The sequence below is a fragment of the Capra hircus genome, chromosome 1, assembly GCF_001704415.2.
Source record: "Capra hircus breed San Clemente chromosome 1, ASM170441v1, whole genome shotgun sequence".
Classification (NCBI taxonomy): Eukaryota; Metazoa; Chordata; class Mammalia; order Artiodactyla; family Bovidae; genus Capra; species Capra hircus.
This window is the reverse complement of record NC_030808.1, coordinates 153,104,044-153,130,483: the sequence shown is the minus strand read 5'-3', so window position 1 is coordinate 153,130,483 and position 26,440 is coordinate 153,104,044. Positions and strand designations below refer to the sequence as shown.

The window sequence follows — 26,440 nt, the reverse complement described above, 5'->3', positions numbered from 1 at the left end:
AGATGATGACGTTTTCTTACTATACTCGCACACACACCGTGGGAGCAGCAGGATAACCAAGGCACAGCTTTCTCTAATCAGGACACCGGGGTCAGAGTCGGCACCATTCCAAGCGGAAGGCACACAGATAACGGTGTGCACAGGACACAAACGCCTCCCGAGGGAAACGTGGAAAGGCAGATCCTTATAAATGGAGTTTGCACTTTTCAACGCAATAACTGCTAAACTAGTTTTGAAGGGCAAAAACGTTGCTAACCCCCCCTCGAAACAGCCCAAATGCACTTAATATGTATCACTGAACATGTGCAAAGATTGCAGTAAATTGCTTCACAAGCGCAAATTATTGCAATCAGCATCTTGTTTTCTGGTTCTAAATTCAAAGCAAACTATTAACACAAGCCTGCTAACTCTTGCTATTATCACACATCCTCCTCCTAACAAAACCACATTTCCAGATGGACTGCCAAAATTAGTCAAGTGGCTCCTAAGAAAGACGACCAAGATTGACATGCCAGAAACTCATTTAGAAATGAAAGCTGGATTTAAATAAAGGAAACAGACACCCAAACACACCTTTCCTAAGGAAATACGGGTTGCGTTCTTTACTATCCAACTTCCACAGCCGCTCAGTGAGGCCCTTCGCAGGAACACTGGGACAGCTGGGCTGCTCCCCCGTCAGCATACTGACCAGCCCTTGGCCATGAGCACGACGCGGGCTGGGTCCAATGCGGGGGGAGGGTCCTGCTAACAAATTCTGCAAAAGCTATTTCAACTCAACCCAGACAAGGCGTGAAGATTGCAGAATTCAGGAGAGAGGGTAGGCACCTCTGCGACAAGACTGGTTGCCATAACCAGTTTCAGACTTCTGCGTTTACTAGGCGTTTGACATAAAGGCTGATTTTTTAGAAATGTATCCACCCCCAGCAACACGTTAGTGTAGCAGAGGAGACGACTGCAGTGCACTCTATCGGCAGCCAGGCCTGCGGAGCAGAACCAGCTGTCAGAGTTGTCGGGTCCGGACTACGACTCACCGCTCTGCCTCCCTCTGGAAACTCAAGGCAGCAACGTTCATCTACAGCTGAGAGGCTCCGGGGCTCAGAACCAAGGTGGGCCCTGAGGCTAGGAAAGGAGTCAGGTTCTCCATGCCAGGAAGAGGCTCAGGCTGAAGGGAGACACCCTAGAATTCCTCTTCCCCGGGAGAAACAGCAGTCACAGAAGTCCTTCTGAGAAGGAAAAAGCAGCTCTGGTGTCTGATGGCACCTTGACCACACATGCTAAAAAAACAGAAGAGCCACTTACCACTGGCCGGCCTTAAAAGAAAAGTCTTTATCCGCGATGAGCAGGCGGAGCCTCTTCACCGACGGGGACTCGCTGGCTACTCCACACACCTTGGCTGCCGAAACGACCTGGAACCAAAAGATGATGCTGCCTGAGGTTCCGTTCAGTTCAGTTCAGTTCAGTCACTCAGTCGTGTCCGACTCTTTGCGACCCCATGAATCGCAGCACACCAGGCCTCCCTGTCCATCACCAACTCCCGGAGTTCACTCAGACTCACGTCCATAGGGGTGCTCAACTCAGAAACAAACTGGCTTTCTAGTAACTGCATTTTTTTTTTTTTTACTCTACAAAGATGTGGTTTTCAAAAATTGTAAAACAAGGTAAAGCATACTTTGCTCCAGAATTCTGCCTACCACCAGATGAACAAACTTCAATTATTTGGGGAGACTTGCTATCATACTCATTGAATTTTATTCTGCGTATAGAAACTGTCTCTTGAGGGAACTGTTTAACAAGCGCGTATTTGCTGAGTGTGCAGCATGTGCCAGCACCGGGCTGGGCTCTCTGGAAAGAGCGGTCCCCCCCGCTCCCCGCCAGCCCCGTGAGGCCCTGCCTGCAGCCTGAATGCTCTGGAGCAAGCACACTAATGAGAGCCATGGTCAGCCGCAAGCCTGTGTTTGTCCTAAGCCTGCCTAAGTCCAAGTCACGCTGATTTCAGAAATGAAAAGCAAACACTTAGAAACTTTGTGTTTAGCAATTTCAAAGAGTAAACTGTGTCTCTGTTGACTCTGACAACAGACAACAAATTGGGTGTGTGCTCCCGGTGTCTCTGTTTCCTTCATTTATCTTTTCCAGTTCATTTTTATTGTATTTTATAAGATATAAACAGTTCACAACCTTCAAACAGCAACAAAAACAGCCTTTTGCTACAGGTTGCCAGAGAAGCACTGTTTTAAATGACGTGTCTGATTTCCAGAAAATCCTAAGGCGGCCTGAGTCAGGCTCTCTTCAGTTCAGTGCCATCCCTGTTTCTTCCTCCTCCCAGAGCTGGGACTTCTTCACAACAGGAGAGAGAAGACAGTAAGACTCCCCGCCTCCTACCGCTCTGGGCTCCACTTCTGGCAGCAAATCCCACCAGCAGCAGGCGTTCAAATACAGCCTTTCTGCCTGTTACCTGCTCGGCTCCACCAGGGGGCGCCCCGGGGCTCGGTCAAGGTCAGGAGGCCTCCCTTCCTAATGGGAGTTTCAGTTCAGTCCCTCCATCGTGTTCGACTCTGCAACCCCATGGACCGCAGCACGCCAGCCCTCCCTGTCCATCACCAACTCCCAGAGTCCACCCAAACTCATGTCCGTCGAGTTGGTGATGCCATCCAACCATCTCACCCTGTCGTCCCCTTCTCCTCCCGTCTTCAGTCTTTCCCAGCATCGGGGTCTTTTCCAATGAGTCAGTTCTTCGCATCAGGTGGCCAAAGTATTGGAGTTTCAGCTTCAACATCAGTCCTTCCAACGAATGTGACCTCATCCAGCCCCTTTTCTCCAGTAGGACCAAGTCTAGCCAAACGAGCAGTGGGAGACAACCCCTATAATTCCACAGGAAAGTTCTCCAGATGCTGGTGGTCTCCCCGACCGCAAAGCACCTCTGAAAAGGTGCTGGCTTTCTCGTGCTCCTGTAAAACCCCCGCCACTGAGGACCTTTCTCAGCGTTCTGACCAGCCCTCTCTCCTGTCCCTGAGAGCAAGTCAGGTTGGCTCTGCCCTGCGGAGCCTCTGCCTGCGCCTTTGTGATCCCAGCCCCACTCACCCTGCCTGGAAGGCCGCCTCACTCAGCTCCCACCAGCCTTCCCCCACGTCCAGCCTGTGCCCCAGGTCCTCCAACTCATCAGACACGATGCCCGACGCTAGCGGCCCCTCCTCAACAACTCAGCCGACAAGAGGAAGCAGCAGAGGATAGCTGTTTGCAGCCAGGGCCCCACAGCCACAGTGCAGCTGCCGCAGCCTGGCTCCACCATGGGCCAGCCGTGTGAGCCTGGGCACACGTGAGCCCGGCCCCTCAGCTCGGTGACAGAACAGTGTTGGCCCCTCACAGAGCTGGCGGGAGGGGCGCCTCACGTAAAGCCTGTGTGAGCAGCACTGCTGCCCCTGAGGAAGTGCTCAGTAAGCGTCGACTATAGCTTACTACATTAATGGTAACGAGTCCACCAGTGTGTATCTGCCATTACAGGGCAATCTTATACTCGATCCATGCACCACTGCACAGGTCACACCATCGCTGCCGCCACACAGGGCCTCGAAGGCCGAGCACCCAACCCCAGGCGGCGGTTCTCACGGGCAGCCCGGTGGCCTTGGAACCACAGTCTCCACGTTATTTTGCTTAGAATCAACTTAAAAGCCATACTGTCTTTATTTTGGAAACCCAGCCTTTAACCCCAGAATCTACTGACACTCTTCTATCCAACAAAACCGTCCCTGCTCCCCTGACGCTCTCGGTGCCCACGGTCACCTGGCTGCTGCCCTCCTGTGACTTCCCCCAGGGCTGAGGGGCATCTTCTCCAACAACCAAACTCAACGCCCAGCCTCAGTTCACAGCCTCCCTGATCGCTCTGAATCGGACGCTTCCGACTTCCTCTGCACGTCCTGAGGCCTCCTCCTTGCCTGGGACATGGGACACAGAACTCCCCCGCCCCCCCTGCCTCCCTGACCTCGTCCCCCTGCCCCTTCTCTGCTCCTCCTCCAACTCCTCACCAGGAGCCTCACCCCTGCTCACTCTCCGCCTCCGGGCCAAGGCCCTCAAGCACTCCCAAAGCTACTGTCCCTTCACCCCGACGTGGCACTCCTTTTCTGCCAACTGCCAGCTCACAGCTGCACTCTCCGTGATGACAGCCAGCACCTGAGGGGCACCCAGCGCAGGAGCACTCCGGGTTCTAAGGCAGACGCTTAATGCACATTAATTCACACAGCTAATACGGACAACCACATTCCACCCCAAGAGACAGGACTATTATCCTCCATTCTGCAGAAGAGCAAACAGAAAGGGTCGGTGATGTGCTCACGAGCACTCGGGCATGGCTGAGCCCAGAGTCATGCCCAGGTCTGCCCAGCCCTTGGCCGCCTGAGAGCTCTGTCCCAAAGGCAAAGTCACCGACACGCACGACTAAACCCACCACGCTCCTTCCTTCCACAACCCTTCTGGAGCCCAGGGCCTGGCCCCAGCGGGGCTGAGGTGGAGAAGGCTGTGCCTCACTCAGGGGCCCTGCCAAAGCAGCCGCCTCCCGCAGCTGGGGCTTCCGTTCTGGGTCCACCCGGCACTCAGCATGTCAAACCCACACTGGGCACAGGCACACACAGCCTGGCTCATCCCGGAGCCAGCTCCATGAGCTCCCCTCACGCCTTCTCCCCCGGCTCACCCACCACCACCCTGAGCCAGGAATCCCACTCTTCTCGCCTGAACTTCTGTCGCTTCCGCCTGTCTATCCTGCTTAGCACGTTTTATGGAAATGGAAATATTCATAAACACATCTTTTCCACACACAGACCACAAGCCTCCGGCAGGTAGGAGGGGACAGAACCAACATCTAGATCAACTCCCAACCTTAAGCACAGCGCTAAATGCACAGTCAAGAGTCAGTGAATATTTGCAGAATGGATCAAAACTCTAACTCAAAGTGACCTAAAACTGGTTTCTAAAACAAAGGTTAGTAGAAATTCAGGAGCTTTTTATGGTCAAAACAGAAAGAAGAAAGGAGGTGGGAGACCGTTGAAGAAAGCCTGGCCTAGTTCATATTCAAAACACAGGAGAGGGCGGGGAAGACGGGGATCTTTTCAGTGGGACAGGACTCTTCAGTGGGACAGGTTTACAAAAGAGAAACATTTGTTTTCATTATTTTCATTCAGTATAATAATCTGTGAAAACAGCCAAGAGCTTGATTATTTCACCTGTAACAGTTTAAAGGGTTCTGTCAGATTCATTAAAATCTAGGTAAGTGCAAGCTTTAAACACATCCTAAAGAGTCACCTGGTGGCAGGGAAGTGACATTCATGTCATGGGCCGGGAGGGGTGGGGGGGGTGGCGTAGAGGCGCAGAGAACCTGAGCTGAAACACAAGCTTGCTCAGTCAGCAAACGCCAGACCATCTAAAATACCATCAACAACAGTTTGTTTGCCAAAGTCCAAATAAAGAATTCAATGAAGAAGGGAAAGAAGTTACACCTCCTATTGGAAAGGTCCACTTTTCATTTGGATAGCCTTCATGAAAATGTCCCCAGATGCTTTTTGCCTACTTATATTACTATAAAAGGCAACATTCCTGTGGCGATTAGTCTAAATAATCTGGGCAAAAATGCAAACTACCTTGCACAATCCCTGATTTTTAAACACGTCTCCCTCTTAACGTTTTATTTTCTCAATACAAATACTGTTCACTATAAACAGATTCCTGGTGACGCAGAGTGAAAAATACTAGCAAAATCTTTCTGAAGGCCACATCACTTTTAGTCTAAAAACGATTTCATGTAATTAAGATCTGTAATCATGGCTCTGGTTATATGTTATTCTTTCTCTACTTTTAGTGAAAAGGGAAAACGTGATGGAGAAACTATATATTTTAACATTTGTACTTGTTCTCATACTCAATGAACCAGAAGATTCCACAACTGAAACCTCAACCAGCAATGTCCTAAGTTAAAACACATGGCAGGAAATGAAGTTTCCCATAAAAAACACTCTTCTACTGCTCAACAAAATAACAAGCCAGCTCTCAGTAGCACACATTTTTCATGCTTTGACGGAGTCAGCACCTACAAGGAAATGCCATCCTACTGACTGAAAGGTTCTGTGGATGGTATTTTGAGGTTCCTGCTGCTGCAGAAGTCTCTGCAGGAAACGGGCCTTTCTCTGGGAAACCCGGCTGCCTTCCCCGTCCAGGCCCATTCATTCTTTTGCTGGTTTAAAAAGTGAGACCCAGCTAGGCCTGGAGACAACCTGAGACAAAAACAATAGGGGCAGAGAGCGTTCCAGGGCTGAAGGAACATTCAGTCCTTGCCAAGGATAGCGTGTCATCTTACACATAAGGGCTCCAAGACCCAGAGACTTGATTCCAACTGAGGCCAGAGCGACCTGATGAGCAGGAATCTGAGGACAAGAGGCGGGTTTGCGGAAGCTAATCACTGGCGAGCCAAGAGCGCACACTCTGCCACCTGCAGGACCTCGTCAGTGGCTGAGCCGCCAGCACCGCGGCCTGGTGTGAGCACACACTCACCCACTCCTCGCCAAGACTCCGCCGCCCACCAGACCGAGTCTGCTCTCTGCCCCGCAAGCCTTCCCTCTCTCTCAGGCAGCACCCTCTTCTCCCTCGGCTCCATGACAACACACGTGCACAGGAGGAGACCGCCAGCAAACGCCCCCGCAGAGAGCTCGCCAGGTGCTGCATGCACAGTAATTGACTCGATTGTCACAACAGCCCCAAGGAGCGAGTGTCACCAACACCCCCACTTTGCACGCAAGAAAACTGAGGTCCCAGAGCTGCTAAGCGGCAAAGCTGAGACTTGAACCCAGCCACTTGACTCCTGTGCTCCGCTTCTTTTCAAAACACAACACACAAAACAAGCCTCTCCCTTCAGCAAGCTGTTATCCCACGCCTCTGCTCCCATCCACATAAAAAACTGAAGCACGGTCTACGGTCCTGGCTCCACTTTATTTCCCACTCGACTCCCCGCCACAGCCTGGCAGGCGTTCACACTCGGCGATGCAGGGAAGGTGTTCACTCCGGCCGCCTGCCACCCACTGCACGACGCCCGGCGCTGGCCACTCGGCATCCACGTGGCTGCCGCGGCATCCAGGAAGCGCTCTTCCCGCCGGCTCCACCCACACCTGCTCATCACCCTCCTGCCGCGTTTCCTCCACTGGCCCGACCTCTTCCGTTCGACCTCTTCCGTTTGACCGCTAGATGTGGGCGCATCCCCGGCGGAGTCCCGCAAGCCCACCCCCTCCTCTCCACGAGGCTCACACTGGTCATCTCCAGCCGCCAACGCCAATCTCACACATTCAACTGCCGACTTCAGTTTCCATTTCAAACAACATAATCCAACACAGAACGCTTTCCTCTCTCAATGTTTCTCTTTTTCACTATGGAAAACTTCAAGCACATACAAAACCAGTAAAACCAGCATAATAAATCTCCATGTAGATTCAATGGCTGACGTGAGCTGACAAAGCTCATGACTGATCTCACCTCGCCTGTAACTCCATCCACCTTCCACCTCCCACCCCAGGCCATCCCCAAACAGAGCCCCTTATCCCCGCCTCCAAACGTGTTCTGTTCTAACAAGCATGTGCCACCGCCATCATCTTCCCCGATTATCCAAACCCCAAAGCTGGAGGTCTCTGGCTCTCCCGCCCTCGGCTCTCTATGTGTACACCCCCACCCACCTGTGAATCCCATCAGCCCCACCCCAATCCCCACCGCCCTGCTCTAAGCCACCATCATCTCTTCCAGGACAGTCATGTCTGACTCTCTGCGACCCCATGGGCTGCAGCCAGCCAGGTTCCTCTGTCCATGGAATTCCCAAGCAATGCTGGAGGGGTTGCCACTTCCTTCTCCAGGAGACGTTCCAGACCCAGGGACTGAACCTGGCTTTCCTGTATGGCAGGCAGATTCCTTACCGTCTGAACCATCAAGGAAGCCCCCCAGTAGCCTCCAACTCGGTGTCAAGAGGGTGGCATGATACACAACATTTAAAGTGACGACGGGGAAAACTCACAACCAGGAATACCCAGCCAGGCTCTCCTTCAGATCTGACGGAGAAATCAAAAGCTCTACAGATAAGCAAAAGCTGAAAGAATTCAGCACCACCAGACTGGCTTTACAACAAATACTAAAGGAACTTCTCTAAGTGGAAAAGGAAAGGCCACAACTGAAAACAAGAAAATGAGGGAATGGGGAGGCTCACTGGGAAAGACGAACACAGTAAAGGGAGGAAAAGCCCCACACAAATACGACCTCAAAGCCAGTAATCATGAGGGGAGGAGGGCACAAGCGCATGGTATTTGAAACGCACGTGTAATTACGAGACCAGCAACTTAGAACAATCATATATATACACATACAGACTGCTGTATCAAAACCCGATAACCACAACTGAAAAATCTATACTAGATATACACACAAAAAAGAAACAGGAATCCAAACACAACATTAAAGATAGTCATCATATCACAGAACAAAAGAGCAGCAAAGAAAGAAAAAAAAATCTACAAAAACAGATCAAAAACAATTAACAAAATGGCAACACAGTAAGTCTCCAACATACAAACCTTCAAGTTGTTAACTTTCAAACATGCAACGTGCATTCACATGTCCAATCACGTGAGTTCACATCTCTGTAAAAGTTATCTGTAAAAGCTGGATGCCTAGGTTAACTTTGCTGGACTTACAAACTGGACTTATGAACGCACTCCCAGAATGCACCTCATTCACATGTAGGAGACTGACTGTAAGAACATATATAAATGATAATTCTCTTATATGTAAATGAATTAAATGTTTCAACCAAAAGACACAGACTGGCTGAATGGATACAAAAACAAGACCCACATATATGCTGTCTGCAAGAGACCCAATTCAGATCTAGTGACACACACAGACTGGAAGTGCGGGGATGGAAAGAGAGACTCTGTGCAAATGGAGATCAGAAGAGAGCTGGAGTAGCAATGCTCAGATCAGACAAAATGGACTTTAAAATAAAGACTGCTAGAAGAGATAAAGAAGGACACTCTGATCTTTGATCAAAGTGTGTCCACTTTGAAGAAGGACAAAATGATCAAAGAATCAATCCAAGAAGAAGATGTAACAACTGTAAACATGTGTGCCCAACACACCTCCACATATTAGGCAAATGTTAACAAAAAGTGAGAATTGACAATAACGCCGTAATAGTTACATCAATGAACAGATCGTCCAGACAGAATAAAAGAACACAGACCTTAAATGACACATTAGATCAGATGGACTTCAGTGGTATTTATAGAGCATTCCATCTGAAAGTAGCAAGGTTCAAACGTACATGGAACACTCTCCAGGACAGCTCACATGTGAGGCCACAAAGCAAGCCTCAGTAAATTTAAGAGAACTGAAATCATATCAAGTAATTTTTCCAACCACAACATTGTGAGATTAGAAATCAATTACAAGGAAAAAAACTGCAAAAAACATAAACATGTGGAGACTAAACAATAAGCTACTAAACCACCAATGAATCACTGAAGATATCAAAGAGATTAAAAAATACCTAAGAACAAGTGAAATGAAGACACAGCCGTCCAAAACCTGTGGGATGCAGCAAAAGCAGTTCTAAGAGATGAGCTTACAGCACCACAAGCCTAGCTGAGGGGTCAGAACCCACAGAGAACCTAACCTGACATCTGAACATGAGCTTATAGCACCACAAGCCTAGCTGAGGGATCAGAAAACTCACAAATAATCTAACCTTACATCTGAAGCAACTAGAGAAAGAGGTCAAACAAAACCCAAAGTTAGTAGAAAGAAAGAAGTCATAAAGATTGGTGCAGAAATGAAATAGAGACAAAGAAAATACAAAAATCAATAAAACTAAAAGCTGATTTCCTGAAAAGATAAACAAAATTGATAAACCTTTAGCAAGACTCATCAAGAAAAAAGGGAGAGGACCTAAATCAATAAAATTAGAAATGTAGAAGAAGTTACTACTGACGTCACAGGAACACAAAGGACCGTAAGAGACTGCTACAAACACACTATATGCCAACAAAATGGACAGCCTGGAAGAAATGGACAAGTTCTTAGAAAGGTATAATTTCCCAAAAGTGAGCCAGGAAGAGAGAGGAAATATGAACAAACCAATTACAAGTACTGAGACTGAAACTGTGACTTAAAAAGTCCCAACAAAGAAAACTCCAGGACCAGATGGCTTCACAGGCAAATTCTATCAGATACTTAGAGAAGAGTTAACACCAATCCTTCTGAAACTATTCCAAAATAATTGCAAAGGAAGGAATACTTCCAAGCTCATTCTATAAGGCCACCATCCCCCTGATGTCAAAACTAGACACAAATGCCACAAAAAGAAGAAAATTACAGGCCAACATCCCTGATTGGGATGAAAAAAAATTTTTGCATAGATGCAAAAATTCTCAACAAAATACTAGCAAACTGAATCCAACAATCCATTAAAAGAATCACACACCATGACCAAGTGGGATTTATCCCAAGGATACAAGAATTTTTTAACACATCATTGACAAGAGGAGTACTAATACGTCGCTTGTTACCCGAATGTTACTGACCACCATGTTTCAATATTCACTTACATAACAAATCACTGGCTACAAGCATCAGTTTCTGCAAAAATCCCTGAGCAATGTTTCAATATCCACTAATCAATCAGTGTGACATACCACATTAACAACTGGAGAATAAAAACCATAGGACCATTTCAGTAAGTGCAGAAAAAGCTTTTGATAAAATTAAACATCCATTTATGATAAAAACTCTCCAGAAAGTGGGCTTACAGGGAACCCACCTCAACATAATAAAGGTCACATATGACAAACCCACAACTAACATCATACTCAACAGCGAAAAGCTGAAAGCACTTCCTCTAAACTTGGTGACAACACAAAGAGGCCCACCCTTGCCACTTTCATTCAACATACTTTGGGAGGTCCCAGTCACTGCAATCAGAGAGGAAAAAAGGGAGGGGGGTCCACACGGGAAAAGAAGTAAGACTGTTGCTGTTTGGTGATGACATTACATGATACATAGAAAACCCTAAAGATGCGAGCAGAGAACTGCCAGAGTTCAGCCGTGAATTAAGTCAGGTTGTAGACACAAAATTAACACAAGAAATCTGCTGCATTCCTATACACTAACAATCAAAGATCAGAAAGAGAAAGGAAACAACCACAGTCACGATCCCATCAAGAGTAAAACCCCAAGGAATAAACCTACCTGAGGAGACAGAGGACTTGTGCTCGGAAAACTATGAGACGCGGACGAAAGAAACCAAAGATAGAGACACACCCTGTTCCCAGGCTGGAAAGGTCAGTGCTGTCAAAATGACTATGCTAACCAATACGATCTACAGATTCAGTGCAATCCCTATCAAAGTATCAAAGGCATTTTCCACAGAACTAGAACAAAAAAATGTTTTAATTTGTATGGAAACACAAAAGACGCCGAAGAGCCAAAACAATCTTGAGGAAGTAAAGTATAGCTGGAGAAATCAGACTCATGATTTCAGACTATACTACAAAGTTACAGTTATCAAGAGTGGGTACTGGCATAAAAACAAGGATATAAATCAACAGAACAGGATTGAAAGCCCCCAAATAAACCCATGGACCTATAGTCAATTAATCTGTGATGGAGGCAAAAATAGATAATGGAGAAAAGATGGTCTCTTCAATAAGTGGTGCTTGAAAAACTGGACAGCTTACATGTAAAAAAAAATTAAATTTTAAATGTTCCCTAAGGCCACACACAAAAATAAACTCAAAATGAATCAGAGACTTAAAAGTAAGACTGGACACTATAAAACTCCTAGAGGAAAATATATGCAGGACACTCTTTGACATAAATTATAGCAGTATCTTACTGGATCCATCTCCTAGAGAAATAGAAATAAAAACAAAAATGAACAAATGTGGCCTAATTAAACTTAAAAGCTTTTGCAAAGCAAAGGAAACCATAAACAAAATGAAAAGACAACCTACAGAATGGGAGAAAAAAATTGTAAACAATGAAACCAACAAAGAATTAATCCCCAAAATATACAAACAGACTACACAGCTCAAATCAAAAATCAAACAACCCAATCAAAAACTGGGCAGGAGATCTAAACAGACACTGCTCCAAAGAAGATATACAGATGGTCAACAAACATATGGAAAGATGCTCAACAACGCTCATTATTAGAGAAACACAGATCAGAACTACCAGGGACTTCTCTGGTGGTCCAATGGGAATCTGCCTTTCAATGCAAAGGACACAGGTTTGATCCCTGGCCATGCAACCCAATGGCTACAGCAGTCAAGACATGGCAGCAACCTAAATGTCCATCAACGGGTGAATGGACAAAGAAGATTTGGTACATAAATAAATAACACGTGTGTGTGCGCGCGCGCGCGCGTGCGCGTAATGGAATATTACTCAGCCATAAAAAAGAATGAAAAATGCCATTTAAAGCAACATGGATGGTCCTAGAGATTATCATATGAACTGAAGCCAGAGAGAAAAAGACAAATAGCATATGGTATCAGTTATATGTGGAATCTAAAAAAATGATACAAATGAACTTATTTACAAAACAGAAAGAGACTCACAGAAATAGAAAATACTCATGGTTACCAAAGGGAGAGGGGCAGGAATAAGTTAGGAGTTAGGGATTAAGATATACATACTGCTATATATAAAACAGATAATCAACAAGGACCTACTGTATAGCGCAGGGAACTATACTCAACATTTTGTTAATAACTTATGAGTGAAGAATCTGAAAAGACACACACATATGTAAGTGTGCATGAGTATAACTGAATCACTGTGCTGTACACCAGAAACTAATGTAGTGCTGTCAATCAATTATACTTTGATAAAAATAAACTTAATTTTTTAAAAAAGAAAGGGAGGGAGGGAGGGAGAAGGATTAGTACATTAGAATTAATCAGCTGCACAGAATCAGCTTCTTCTGACCACTGAGAATCTGAGATGAGGAACCTTATCTATCATTTTCAACACTGCAGCCCCAGGACCTAGCCTGCTGCTGCTGCTACTGCTAAGTCCCTCCAGTCGTGTCCGACTCTGTGCGACCCCATAGACGGCAGCCCCCCAGGCTCCCCCGTCCCTGGGATTCTCCAGGCAAGAACACTGGAGTGGGCTGCCATTTCCTTCTCCAATGTATGAAAGTGAAAAGTGAAAGTGAAGTCGCTTAGTCATGTCCAACTCTTAGCGACCCCATGGACTGCAGCCCACCAGGCTCCTCCATCCATGGGATTTTCCAGGCAAGAGTACTGGAGTGGGGTGCCTAGTGTCTGGTACATTTCTCAAAGTAAAACATGAGGATCAGTAAGTTTAAAATTCTTTCATTACCAGAATGTCCCAGTAATTGATGAAAGGTCTTGCTCAGAGGCCAGCCTTGAGAGGCCAAGCAGAGAGTGGCTCCTGGGGTGAAAGCTTGGTCTTGCGTGAATACTCCTTACTGCACTGCGGGACCTCTGCTCTCATCTCCCTGACATCTCTAAGGCTACCCAGACTGCTTACACTGGATCCTTAAGAGGAAAACACGTGCACCCAAGCTCAGAGCTCAGCTCCCTGCGTCAGCAGGACTCGACAGGCTGCGGGTAAGAGGTGTCACTGTCACGGGATGGCCATTCAGGGGATCCTGCAGAGGGGACCCCGGGAGTACAGAAGGGACGCTCCTGGCGGGTGAGGGCCCCGTTCTGGACGCAGGGTCCCGGGGACCAGGAATCAGACGCGGGGCTTCCCTCTGGCTCCAGGCTCTGGCCCCTGTGCTGAAGAGGCAGGGGCCACGCTACCCTTAGGCTGCCTCCCAGGCTGGAGCTGCCGGGAAATGACACGTGGGGAGTTCTGTGAAGTGCTCTCACCAAATGGCAGGGCCAGCAGATGAGGTAACGAGGACGTGATCTGGCCAGGCCTGAGGAGCCAGTGGTGCCCATGTGCCCAAGTTGAGGGCCTGCTCTACGGCGGGGGGCTGCCCTCTGGGCTCACCCCTGGTCACCTCAGCTTCTGCTCTCCTTCTTCTGTGTGGAGGAGTGGAGAGGAGAGGAGGGGCCGCTGGAAAAAATCCGCCCCAGCTCCCTGCAAGCGATGCCAAAGCTGGAATTGTCCCACAAATCTCTGACTTCCGCGAGTTAAAACTCTCAGCTGTTCAATCACACTAACGGAGCTTACACTGACTTTCTGTCGACTTTTCTTCAACTTGGCTCAAAATAACCTCTCATCAGTCTCAATAGTTTTGTCCTGGCAAATTCTGAAATGCTACTCTAATTGAGGGACTGGCAAACTACAATCAAACCACGGGCCAGATCCGGGTGTCCTGGTAAACACCGCCTCACTGGAAAGCAGCCCCAGCGATCCGCCTGCAGGCTGCCCAGGGCCATCCTCACACGACAAAGGCGGAGTTCTGCGGCTGTAACCAAGACAGCCCAGCCCTGGAAGCCTGAAACACTCACTGTCGGGCCCTTTAAGGAAGGCTGCCAAACTCAACTCTAATTCTACCTGCCTCAAAATGCAACAGAAAAAAGGACAGTCCGAGCTGCTACAGAAACTGCTTTTTCTTCAAAACTGGCAAGGTTTCACTTTTCAAAAAAGAATTCTAACAAATATCACACTTACAGAATCAGCACTTTTGTGTGTTGAACAAACCAAAAAAAGTATTTTCAGATTTATCATCAGTGGGAAAAGCATATTTTCCTACACATCCATAAATCTATTATGCTGAACTACTTTTACACAGACTCCTCAAAAACACACAGGCTTAAAGCTGAACTCACAAATATACCACTCTTGGTCCCAAAGCAATTTTCTGCAAGTAGAATAAGCTTGAAAAGTGGAGCCTAAATAATGCTCTCTTATATTAAATTCTATTATTAACACTAAAAATTAAACTGTAACAACAATACAATTTCTGACCATGTTTCTAGAAGTGGATAATCCTTCTTTATATAAAATACATAGTTTTTTAACCATTAGTTTAAAAATACCTACAAAACTAAGCTAAACACAATCCAAGTATTTGAAGAATCATTCAAAAGAAAAATCAAATATCTAATTATGTTTTTAAAAGAAAATGGGGTTACTCACAGAGGTAAAGGGTGAGGATCCTTTATTTCCCAGCCCGTGACACCCCTTCGGGTTGGTGGATTAGCCCTTCCACGGTCTGAATATGGAGGAAAAAATCTGCACGTGGGAAGGTAACGAGAGCTCATTCACCTTCCTTTCTCAGATGTTAGTGCTTTCTCCCTTTTGATGAAATAAGAAGTTGTTCTAAAGCAGGGATAAGAACAAGGACTTTGAGACATGGTGCCAAAAAAGAAAGAAAAGGCAAGCTACTCATAAAATTCAGGCTCTAAAGGAAGCTCTCTTCCTAAAATAGCACCCTAAGCCTTACGCCTGTGAGGCCAGTTCCCTCCGTTGCTACAACACTCCCTTCATCAGAAACAAATCCATCCATTCTGAGTTTAAAGGGAATGACTGGAGTATTTGGCTATCATCTTTTCAAATCAGTTGTCCCAAGTCACATTTGGAGAAGTTCTGGAGAGAAATATAACAAACCTGCCCCGACTGTCCCTCAAAGGGATGCAAGCTCATCTAAAGCCCTTGTGGTAAGCCGGGCCTAACCGTGTGCAGACTGCAAGCTAGGAGAGCCTGCCCTGGCCCGAGATACAAACCTCCTGCCGAACGACGTCTGCAGTTCTCTCCAAGTGATCAGGTCTCCTTTCAGATTTCATTACACTTTAATAGAAAGTAAAATTAGGTTATTAAGCATTATCCTCCTAAAAATTCATTACAGTACTGATTACCGTGACTATCCAGTACCTGTGATTGGAAAGGAATGCCATCCAGTACACAATGTAACTGGCTGTCCAGGATACAACAGAACATTGTGGATCCCAGAGAACAGTCCTGGAAATCTATACACTAACTAAAGCTTACAACCCACAGACAGCAGCACAGTCAGGAAGGATGCTACGCCCTGCCTCCCACCGTCCTCAGCAGGTCCAGGCTCTCAGAACACCCGCCGCAAACGACACTGAAGGGGAGCACTCACCTGCTCCGCGTGAGGTGGCGCAAAGCGCTGGGCGCTGATCTCAGCAGAGCCGCCTGAGTGAAGATGGCGCGCAGAGGGCCTCGCAGCAGCCTGGGGATCACACCCACCATGGTGCTTCCTGGGAGACAGCAAACTCAAAGTCACAACATTCCAAGAATAAGGAGGGAAACATCAGACTGTCTTAGGGGCCAGTGAAGGAGAGTTTGGATTTTTGTTGCTGATGTTGTGAGCTGACCTAACAGCGAAACGATTAAAGACCTAACTTCACCTGACAAAACTGCGGCTGCTATTTAGAGCTGAGTCCTCTGATCCCCACAGTACACGCACGCGTGTCAGTGACTATCGGTGCTGGCAAATATTCCTGTCCTCCACTAGTTTCCAATATCTCTGACTGAGCTCGTGGCACGGATCTTGCGCTATCACAGAAGAGGAGAGCGGATTCTGTAGCTGCCTAGTAACTATAGTAACGAAATCCCGCCCAGAGCAGCACATAAGTCTGCAATATTGCCTATGAGATGAAGAGAAAAGGCAGACACATTTTCTGAGGTTCACAGCAATGAGAAGAAACAGACTCCAACCACAGGCAGTAACAGAAATGAGCAACACAAATACCTCAGTAAACGAAAAGAATGACAGAGAAGACTCAAAAAAGCACCTACACAAAGCACCTAGTCTACGAGTCCAGTCATACAAAGTACAAAGGCAGGAAGAAACCAATCTGTGGAGTTGGAAATCAAATTAGCAGTCACCCAAGGCGAGGTGACCAAGACAAAGTTGTTTCTTAGTCTGAATGTTGATTATATGGGTATTTTCATTTTGAAAAAAATTCCTCAAACACAAGAGGAGTTTCAGAGCAGTCAAAATACTCCAGATGGTACCATAATGATGGATACATGTCATCATACGTTTGTCCACATCCACAGAACACACACCACCAAGAGTGAGCCGTGCTGTTAGACTTGGGATGACTCTCCGAGTCAGTGCAGGTTCACCGATTACAGGTCGGTGATTAAAGGCCCCACTCTGGCGGGGGCTGTGGACGGTGGGGAGGCTGTGGATGTGGAAGGGAAACTCTCTACTTGCCCTCAATCTTGCTGTGAACCTAAAACTGCTCCCCCAAAAGTTTCTCCTAAAAATTCAACCAAGCAGTCTTCTTAGGATTTATGTACTTCCATTTACATGTCGAATTTCAATAACAAGTTTAAAGAAAAAAAAAAAAACAGAAAGATTAACACATCAAATTCTAAAAACTACTGCCTATCAGGAAAACCACTGATCGGGAGTCAGAGGATATATTTTTTTTTGCTTCCTATCACTCTTTTTTTTTCTCTGCTAATTCTTAAATCTTTCTTTGCTTAAATGGGTTTCCCAGGTGGTGCTAGTGGTAAAGAACCCTTTTGCCAGTGCAGGAGACATAAAAGACATGGGTTCGATCAGCGGGCTGGGAAGATCCCCTGGGGAAGGGCATGACAACCCACTCCCGTACTCTTGCCTAGAGAATCCCAAGGACAGAGGCGTTTAACCCTACAGTCCATGGGGTCGCAAAGAGTCGGACATGACTGAAGTGACTTAGCATGCGAGCACACTGCTTAGGATGGCCACTTTTAACAAGTTATATTGCCATATATATCTGTCCTTTCCTATCTTAGTTGGCTTCAGAATAAACGAAAATGTATGTGGACACGATTTCCTGAGCTCTTTGGGAGGTACTATATAAATGAATTGTAACAAATACAATGTTAGAAAATATTCAAGTGAAGTCTACACTCCTGCTCCAAGCGAAGTGTGCCACATTCCTATACCACACTCATTAATTTAGCCCTTCATTTGACAGACATTTATTAAGGGTCCATCATGGGGCAGGCCCTGGGGCCACATGAACAAAACAAAGACCTTCAGGAGCTTGAGGATATTTTAGAAGATACAGACCGGAAATAAAAGTAAATAAATTGAGAGGTGACAATTATCATATGTAACTCATTCGGTTACAACCAAATCATATTAAAAAGCCACTGCTTTCTAACTAGCCTTCAGATAAAAGATCTATTTCTTGCCACTGTGGATAAACATGCTACTTACTATTTTTCTGTCTAGTAAAATGAAAGAAGTGAAAGGTCTCTTTCCACCTCACGTAAAGCGTAGTTCCTCTCCTCTGAATGTGCTAAACCAAAAATGGTATATTAAAGAAGGCAGAGCTTACTTCAGAGGCCCATGAGAGTTTAGGAGCCGTTAAGTGTACAGTGGCTGGCTGACATGTAATATTCTGGTCCTGGAATCACACTGAGACCTTTGGCACACAGACAGGCTGGAACAGAAATGGCACCATCCACTGAAACTCTCACCAAGTTCCTGCAAAGGCAGAGACAACATGTAAGAACAACGTTTGGGAAGCTGTTCAAAAGGAATACCATCTCGGGACTTCCCTGGTGGCACAGCGGATGGGAGTCCACCGGCCAATGCAGGGGCATGGGTTCAACCCCTGGTCCAGGAAGACTCCACACGCTTAGGAGCGACTCAGCCCGTGCGCCACAACTACTGAAGCCTGTGCTCCCAGAGCCGACGCAATGAGAAGCGCGTGCACAAGCCCCGCTCACCACAACCAGAGAAAGCCCCTGAGCCGCAACCAAGACCCTGCACGGCCAAAGATAAATAGATAATCAAACTTATTGGAAAAAAAGAAAGGAAAGCACTCCTGTCTCTTAGCGGTAAAAGCAAAGGCTCACTGCAGCAGGCAAGCATCACCTCACAGCCAAGCTCCTCTCAGTGGCGCCCCCCATGGCGCCCCCTTCCACCCACTCCTCATGGTCCCACTTTTCTTGTCTGTTTCTCTTGCTGCTTCTCTCTTTCATCTTTCTTGTTGTTTCACTGCGGAGTCATGTCCGACTCTGTTGCGACCCCATGAACTACAGCCTGCCAGGCTCCTCTGTCCATGGGACTTCCCAGGCAAGAATACTGGAGTACGTTGCCAAGCCCTCCTCCAGGGCATCTTCCCGACCCAGGGATCAAACCCAGGTCTCCTGCATTGCAGGTGGATTCTTTACCGCTGAGCCACCAGGGACGCCCACTCATCTTTCTTGAACCGTCTGTATCTCCTGCTGCTTAGGGTCTCCACCCCATGAACAACCAGTCCAGGGGCGGGGCTGATAACAGGTACATGTCATCATGTACCCAAACTGGGCCCAAACTCCCTGACAAAGTTTAACTGGTGTGCAGGCAAACATGGACACACTGTCCTGCTCAGTTCTGGGCATCTATTGCTACAATAAGCTGCCCTCAGCTAAGACACATCTTCCAGTGGTCACACCGTTTGGTCTACTGCTCAGCTTGAACTAGAAAACAAAGAAAACTTAATTTTTAAAAGCTGTTTTCTTTAAAATTCTAAAATCTTTGTTTTTTAACAACAGCAATAACCATGACCAAGAGTGCCACCTACTGGTAAATAAGGGGTATTTTATCAAACTGTGTTCAAAGCGCCTTCTAAAGCAATAAGGTATTTAAAGAAAAAAACCTATCCATATTTTGAAACACATCCAGTGGCTTTATATAGTCAACAAAAGTGTTAACTAACTACAGAAAATTAACATATACTAAGTAATTTACTACTAGAGCTCATCAATGAATTTGGTAAAGTCCCAAGATGCAAAATTAATACACAGAAATCTGTTGCATTCCGATACACTAACAATGAAAGATCAGAAAGAGAAAGTAAGAAAAGAGTTGCAATTAACATACATCAAAAATAATAAAATACTTAGGAATAAACCTACCTTAGGAGATAAAAGACCTATATTCTGAAAACTACAGGAAGCTGATGAAAGAAATCAAAGATGACACAAACAAATGGAAAGATAGACCATGTTCTTGGGTTAGAAGGATCAATACTGTCAAAATGACTGTATTACCCAAGGCAATCTACAGATTCAATGCAATCTCTATCAAGTTACCAATGGAATTTTTCACAGAACTAGAACAACAAAAAAAAAGTTTTAATTTGTATGGAAACACAAAAAACCCTGAAGAGCCAAAACAATCTTGAGAAAGAAATGCAGAGCTGAAGGAATCAGACTCCATGACTTTGGACTATACTACAAAGCTACAATCATCAAAAGAGTAGGGTACTGGCATAAAGACAGACATATAGATCAATGGAACAGGATACAAAGCCCAGAAACAAACCCAGACACCTATGGTCAATTAATCTATGACAGAGGCAAGAATATACAATGGAGAAAAGACAGTCTCTTCAATAAGTGGTGCTGGGAAAACTGGACAGCTACATGTAAAAGAATGAAATTAGAACACTTCCTCACACCACACAAAAATAAACTCAAAATGAATTAGAGACCTAAATGTGAGACTGGATATTATCAAAATCCTAGAGGAAAATGTAGACAGCACTCTCTTTGACAGAAATCGCAGAAAGATTTCTTAAAATCTGTCTCCTAGAGTAATAAAAACAAAAATAAACAAATGGGACCTAATTAAACTTAAAAGCTTCCGCAAAGCAAAAGAACCCATAAACCAAATAAAAAGACAATCTACAGAATGGGAGAAAATATTTTGCAAACAATGTGACTGACCCACAAGGGCTTAATCTCCAAAATACACAAACAGCTCTACATAAAAAAATAACCCAATCAAAAAATGGGCATAAGATTAAACAGACATTTCCCCAAAGACACACAGACAGCAAAAAAGGCACATGAAAAGATGCTCAACATCACCAATTATCAGAGAAATGCAAATCAAAACTACAATGAGGTATAACCTCACACCAGTCAGAATGGCCATCGACAAAAAGTCTACAAATGCTAAACGCTTAAGAGCATGTGCAGAAAAAGGAACCATTCTACACGGTAGGTGGGAACGCAGATCGGCACAGCCTCTATGGACAAGAGCATGGAGGCTCCTTAAAAAACTAAAAATAGAGCTACCACGTGATCCTTCAATCCCATGGACATGTACCTGGAGAAAATCACAACTGAACACACACAGGCACTCCAGTGCTCAGTGCAGCACCATCTACAACAGCCAAGACACGGGAGCGACCTAAATGTCCACTGACGCATGAGACGGGTGAAACCGTGGATAAAATGCGCAAGGGAACATTACTCAGCCATAGAAAAGAATGACAGAGTGCTATCCGCAGCAACACGGACGGACCTAGAGATTAACAGACTAGGTGAAGTCAGACAGAGGAAGACAATCGTATGGTGTCACCTACACATGGATCTAAAATGATACAGATGAGCTTATCGACAAAGCAGAAACAGACTCACAGACACAGAAAACAGACTTACGGTTACCAAAGAGGAAGGGGGGTATACGTCAGGAGCTCGGGATTAACATATACACACTACCAAATATAAAACAGATAACCAGTGAGGACCTACTGTTAACACAGGGAACCACACTCAATATTACGTAAAAACCTGTAAGGGAAGAGAATCTGATACATACGCATGTATGCATGATATAACTGAATCACTGCGGTGTTCACCTGAAGCTAAGGGGCACTGTAAATCAACCATACTTCAGGAAGGGCTTCGCAGGCGGCCTGCCGATGCAGAAGGCACGAGAGATGCAGGTTCGGTCCCCTGGGGTAGGAAATGGCACCCCACTCCAGTACTGCTGCCTGGAAAATCCCATGGACAGAGGCGCCTGGCAGACTACAGTCCAGGAGGTAGCAAAGAGCAGGACACAACTGAACATGCACGCGCTCACACTTCAACTAAAAAAACTAACACAAGGCCACGTTCAAAAAATAGGAAGTGAACAATACGGGACAAAAAGGAAAACACCTATCCATACCCTGAAACGTGTCCAGTGGTTTTATTCATTCAATGTAAACATTAATTAACTATAGAAAATTAGCATATATTAAGTAATTTTCAAAACCATACAAAAAAAGAACATTCCACCAACGTTTGTATCCTCATTTGGCCCTTAACTCACCAAAAAGTTATTTTATTTCTGAAACAGAGAAAAGTATCATAAATACTGCTGCTGCTGCTGCTAAGTCGCTCCAGTCGTGTCCAACTGTGCGACCCCATAGATGGCAGCCCACCAGGCTCCCTCGTCCCTGGGATTCTGCACGCAAGAACACTGGAGTGGGCTGCCATTTCCTTCTCCAATGGGTGAAAGTGAAAAGTGAAAGTGAAGTCGCTCAGTTGTGTCCGACTCTTCTCGACCCCATGGACTGCAGCCCACCAGGCTCCTCCGTCCATGGGATTCTCCAGGCAAGAGCACTGGAGTGGGCGTATAGCCATTTAAGCAGTCCTACAAGCAACAGATTACATTTAAGATTTAAAATGAACTATACTAGTTTCTGTTCAACAAGCACATTCAAATCATTTAACAATTACTGGGGCATCCAGCACTGTTTTAGGTTGCGGAGACACAACAAAGAACCAGACACAAGGCCTCTGCCATTACATGAAGCTTTTATCGCAACGTCTACTGCAGCTAATAAACAGACAATTAAAAGACACGGATTACAGTAAGTGTGCAAAGGAAATAAGAGTGATGGAGGCTGGGGAGTATCAGGAAAGGTCTCTCTCAAGAGGAGTCTGAGGCAGAGACCTGAACGATGAGGGTAAGTGCAGAGCCAAGGAGCAGAGGCCCTGTCACAGAAACGAGGCTGGTGTGTGAGACGGAGCACAGCCAGCGCGACTGCAGGGCAGAGAGCCGGGCTAGACGGACGAGCCCCAGCGCGAGACAGGGCCAGGCCACGGCCGCCCACGGCCAGGGAGCAGGCCTTCTTCCAAAGGCAAAGGGAGGCGACTGGAGGGCTGGAACAAACCAGGGGAGGGGCGTGATCTCACTCACGCTAAAGGGCCACTCCGGCTGCCTTGCAAAGCACCGACTGAAGCAGGAAGTTCAGTTAGAAGGTGCCCGGCTAAGCTCAGACAGAATAAACCCAAGACAGAAACAGATGAGCACGGACTAGATTTTGAAGCTAGAGCCCTATCACTCGCTGAGACAGGATGATGTGTGAACAGGCAGCGAGAGAAAGAAAAAAAAAAAACCAAGAATGCCTCACAGAGCAGGGAGAGCAGAACTAAACTCAGAGCTGGCCCTTGCCGATTTAGAGCCCCAGGTGCCAGTGAGGAAGCACAGGCTCTGGCATTCCGAAAGGGGCCCCGAGTGAGACACAAGTCACTGCAGGGTGCTGCAGTCAGAACCAGCAGAACCGGGCTCAGATCTGACTCCTTTCTGGCTTTCAACCTTGGGCCAGTCACCTCTTTTTAAATGGAAATGCCAAGACTACCTCACTGGGTTGCTGAAAGGGGTACATGTCTGGGGAAATACCTGGCACACAGGAGGATCACTAAAAATCAATACCAATCTAGAGAGGCAGTGGGTTATGTGCCCAAAAAACAACTGCCCAGCCTGACCTACAACAACATTCATAAAACACAGCTGCTATGACGTAAGTATGACCTAGTTCTAAATTCAATCTCATGCTAAGAATTTTGTTCACTGTTGTTTTCCAAATCAGCAGCATTACGATTTTTAAAAAATTATTTTTAAACCATAAATTTGTGATCTCAAATGACCGTATAGCTACTATTAAATTTGTTTTTGTCATACTCTCTGAGTCCAAAGATATCTCATTATGAAATGTGTCCACTCTTTTCTAGGAATAAATGCAGTTCAGTAGTCACTGTTACGTTTTATTCAAAAACGCTGGGTGGCGTAAAATAATGCATCACGGGTTTTGCTAGTTTTACTTTCTTCAGCACAGTATGCACTCAAACTGGCAGGTAAGCAGACCCACCTCTGGCCAAACAAGGGATGTGGCAACAGATGGCAGGATGAAAGCAGTACTCAAGGCCAAGGAGACCCCCAAATCAGGTCTCAAGGGAGCCAGCACCACTCTAGAGGAAAATCTCAGCCCTTTGCAGACTGCCAGAGCTGCCTGTTTAACCCAGCTCTGCTTCAAGCAGCATCAGATCACAGATGGCGCTGAAGGTCACAAAGACCCAGTTTCTGGGCTCAGCCAGGCCTGAGTTCTCACCATAGCTTACTGACATTCACCAGCTTGGCCCTTTTAGGCAAGTTTCTAAACCTAAGCCTCTAACCCTCAGGTTTCCCAATGTTGAAAATGGGAGTGATGCCTATACCTCGTTGTTTTAATAATATGATGCATGTAAACACCAGTTGGTACAGGGTCTGGCACACAGTGTCAACTACTATTAATAAAGTGGCTCATTCACTTTTCTTTTCCTATTTGAAGTAATACATACTCAAAGAAAAGTTGGAAAATTACAAAGAAATTATAAAGAAAATTACCCAACAACTCCTGTAACTTTTAGGATTACTAACTTCAGATTCCAAAATTCCTCAGCAAATTGTTTTTGACAGACCCAAACTGCTTCCTAAAAAGTGTACCAATTTATACTTCCATGAACCAAATACGCACCCATTTCCAGACCTTCAAAAACAACTCACCTTTATTCTGAAGGTACTTATGCTCAGAAGTACTAAAGAACAAAAAAGATTCCCAACCTCAAAACGATCACTGGGACTGCAATTCTGACACTAACAACTCTCTTCTGTCCTCCTCTCTCCAAGAGGCTACCTGGGAAAATCCTCGTCTACAAAGGCATCCCCTGTGGCTCAGCTGGTCAAGAATCCGCCCGCATTGCAGGAGACCGGGGTTCAATCCCTGGTTTGGGAAGATCCCTTGGAGAAGGGAAAGGCTACCCACTCCAGTATTCTGGTCTGGAGAATAGTCCATGGGGTCACAAAGAGTCGGACACGAGAGAGCGACTTTCACTTCACTCACAGACACAGAGAGCAGCCTCTGGGCTACATAGGCTTTACCAAAAGGGCTTTTCTGCTCCTTTGCTCAAAGTATAATCAGTCCAGTTAACCTGCAATGAGTTTAACAAACGTTTAACAAACACTGCTGGTTAGATCTCCAATTAAGGAAAACAGAATATTTGTGAGGCCTCTGCTATATTCTATAAACCCTTTTAATGTAACTTCCAAATTTTCTCCCAAAGACTCCTTTGCCATTAGGTTTTCAAGCTTTGAAAGAGCTAAACCAGCTGGGACTTCAGCACACACAAAATTAATTCATGCAAACGTTTGTGTATTCATAAATAAGCATAGGGACGTGGACATTTGTAGCATGCATATGTATTATGTTAACATAAATATGGTACATGTAATTGCTGAACCACGTAAAACTCGCAATTTCCACGCAAAAGTAAAATGTTAGACCTGAAAGGAATCTTGTAAATCATCTCTAATCCAACTCTTTCTCAGTCAGAAGAGGAAATAAGGCCAAAGAATGTAAATATTCAGCTCCCAGATCGAGATCCAAACAGTCATCTCCTGAGCCCAAATCTGCTTCTCAATAGGGCTTTTCCCCACTGCCTTCCTACTCTGCCAAGATTTGGATAAATGCTTAGTAATAGAGCAAAACTCCCATGAAACCCCACTTTGCCAACACAAGACGTATCACCTTTTATCTGCATTTCACTTTAACGTATATGAAGGCCTCACGGTATTATAATAACTCTGCGTGCTGATTCCATTTCTCTTTCAAAGAAGAAACTGTGGTTCGGTTCAGTTCAGTCGCTCAGTCGTGTCCGACTCTTTGCGACCCCACGCACGCCAGGCCTCCCTGTCCATCACCAACTCCCGGAGCTGTGGTTCAACACTAGTTAAGTCATTCGTTCCTAGGCTTTGGGGACAGCCAGGCTCTTCATTTCCCAGGTGTGCGATTTGGGCCAAGACATCTGACTCTCTGTATCTCCGTTTAAAGACTACTAACACGGAATGAATGACACCTAGATTCCCAGCACTGGTGGAAGAATGATACTGAGCGTCAACCCCGCGTAACAGACCTCGCTTAGTCCTTTCGACCACACACCTCACGGGCCTCTGAAGAGAAGCTGGGCTGAGGGAGAGGCCGGGCTGTACCTGGACAGCCGAGCGCGGCCCGATCACAAGCCACGCGCTGCTCGGAGCTCAAAGTCACTCGGTGAATCAAGACCTCTGAGGAGCTTTCCGTCCCTCACCCCGGAGGTCGAGGGGGCTGAGCAGTTTCCGCCGCCGCCTCTTACCCCGCAAAGCGCTTTCCGCCAGCGGCGCCAAGGGCAGGGCTGACACTACCTAGGCCGACCAGGGCCTCCTACGGAGTCTGCTTAAGGCCTGAGGCCCACGGACGTGAGACACAGGACACTACGCCTCAGTGAGGCGTCTCCACACCACCGCCGCCGCCGCACCAACCCAGCCGCTTGCTTAGCGCCAAGCTCCGCCCTAGCGCCGGAGAGCTTCCGGCGTCCTCGATGTGACGCATAGACGCGCGAGCAAAACCCATATTCCATT

General features: G+C 46.3%; 1 protein-coding gene across 8 annotated transcripts in view; it reads right to left on the bottom strand.

Moving 5' to 3' along the window:
- The window catches only part of OXNAD1 (oxidoreductase NAD binding domain containing 1), a 44,298-nt gene extending 17,914 nt beyond the window's left edge, over positions 1–26,384 (bottom strand). The window contains exons 1-5 of one of the 8 annotated variants that reach the window (XM_005675725.3): positions 25,957–26,383; positions 18,297–18,445; positions 16,097–16,214; positions 15,717–15,780; positions 1,300–1,406 (exon numbers count right to left, since the gene is read on the bottom strand). In XM_005675725.3, the coding sequence (XP_005675782.1) occupies positions 1,300–1,406; positions 15,717–15,780; positions 16,097–16,206 (281 nt within the window). In that variant the 5' untranslated portion in view covers positions 16,207–16,214; positions 18,297–18,445; positions 25,957–26,383. Of the gene's footprint in view, positions 1–1,299; positions 1,407–15,716; positions 15,781–16,096; positions 16,215–18,296; positions 18,446–25,571; positions 25,749–25,956 lie in introns of those variants that run through there. The other 7 variants (XM_005675722.3, XM_005675723.3, XM_005675724.3 and 4 more) reach the window with 7 other exon arrangements.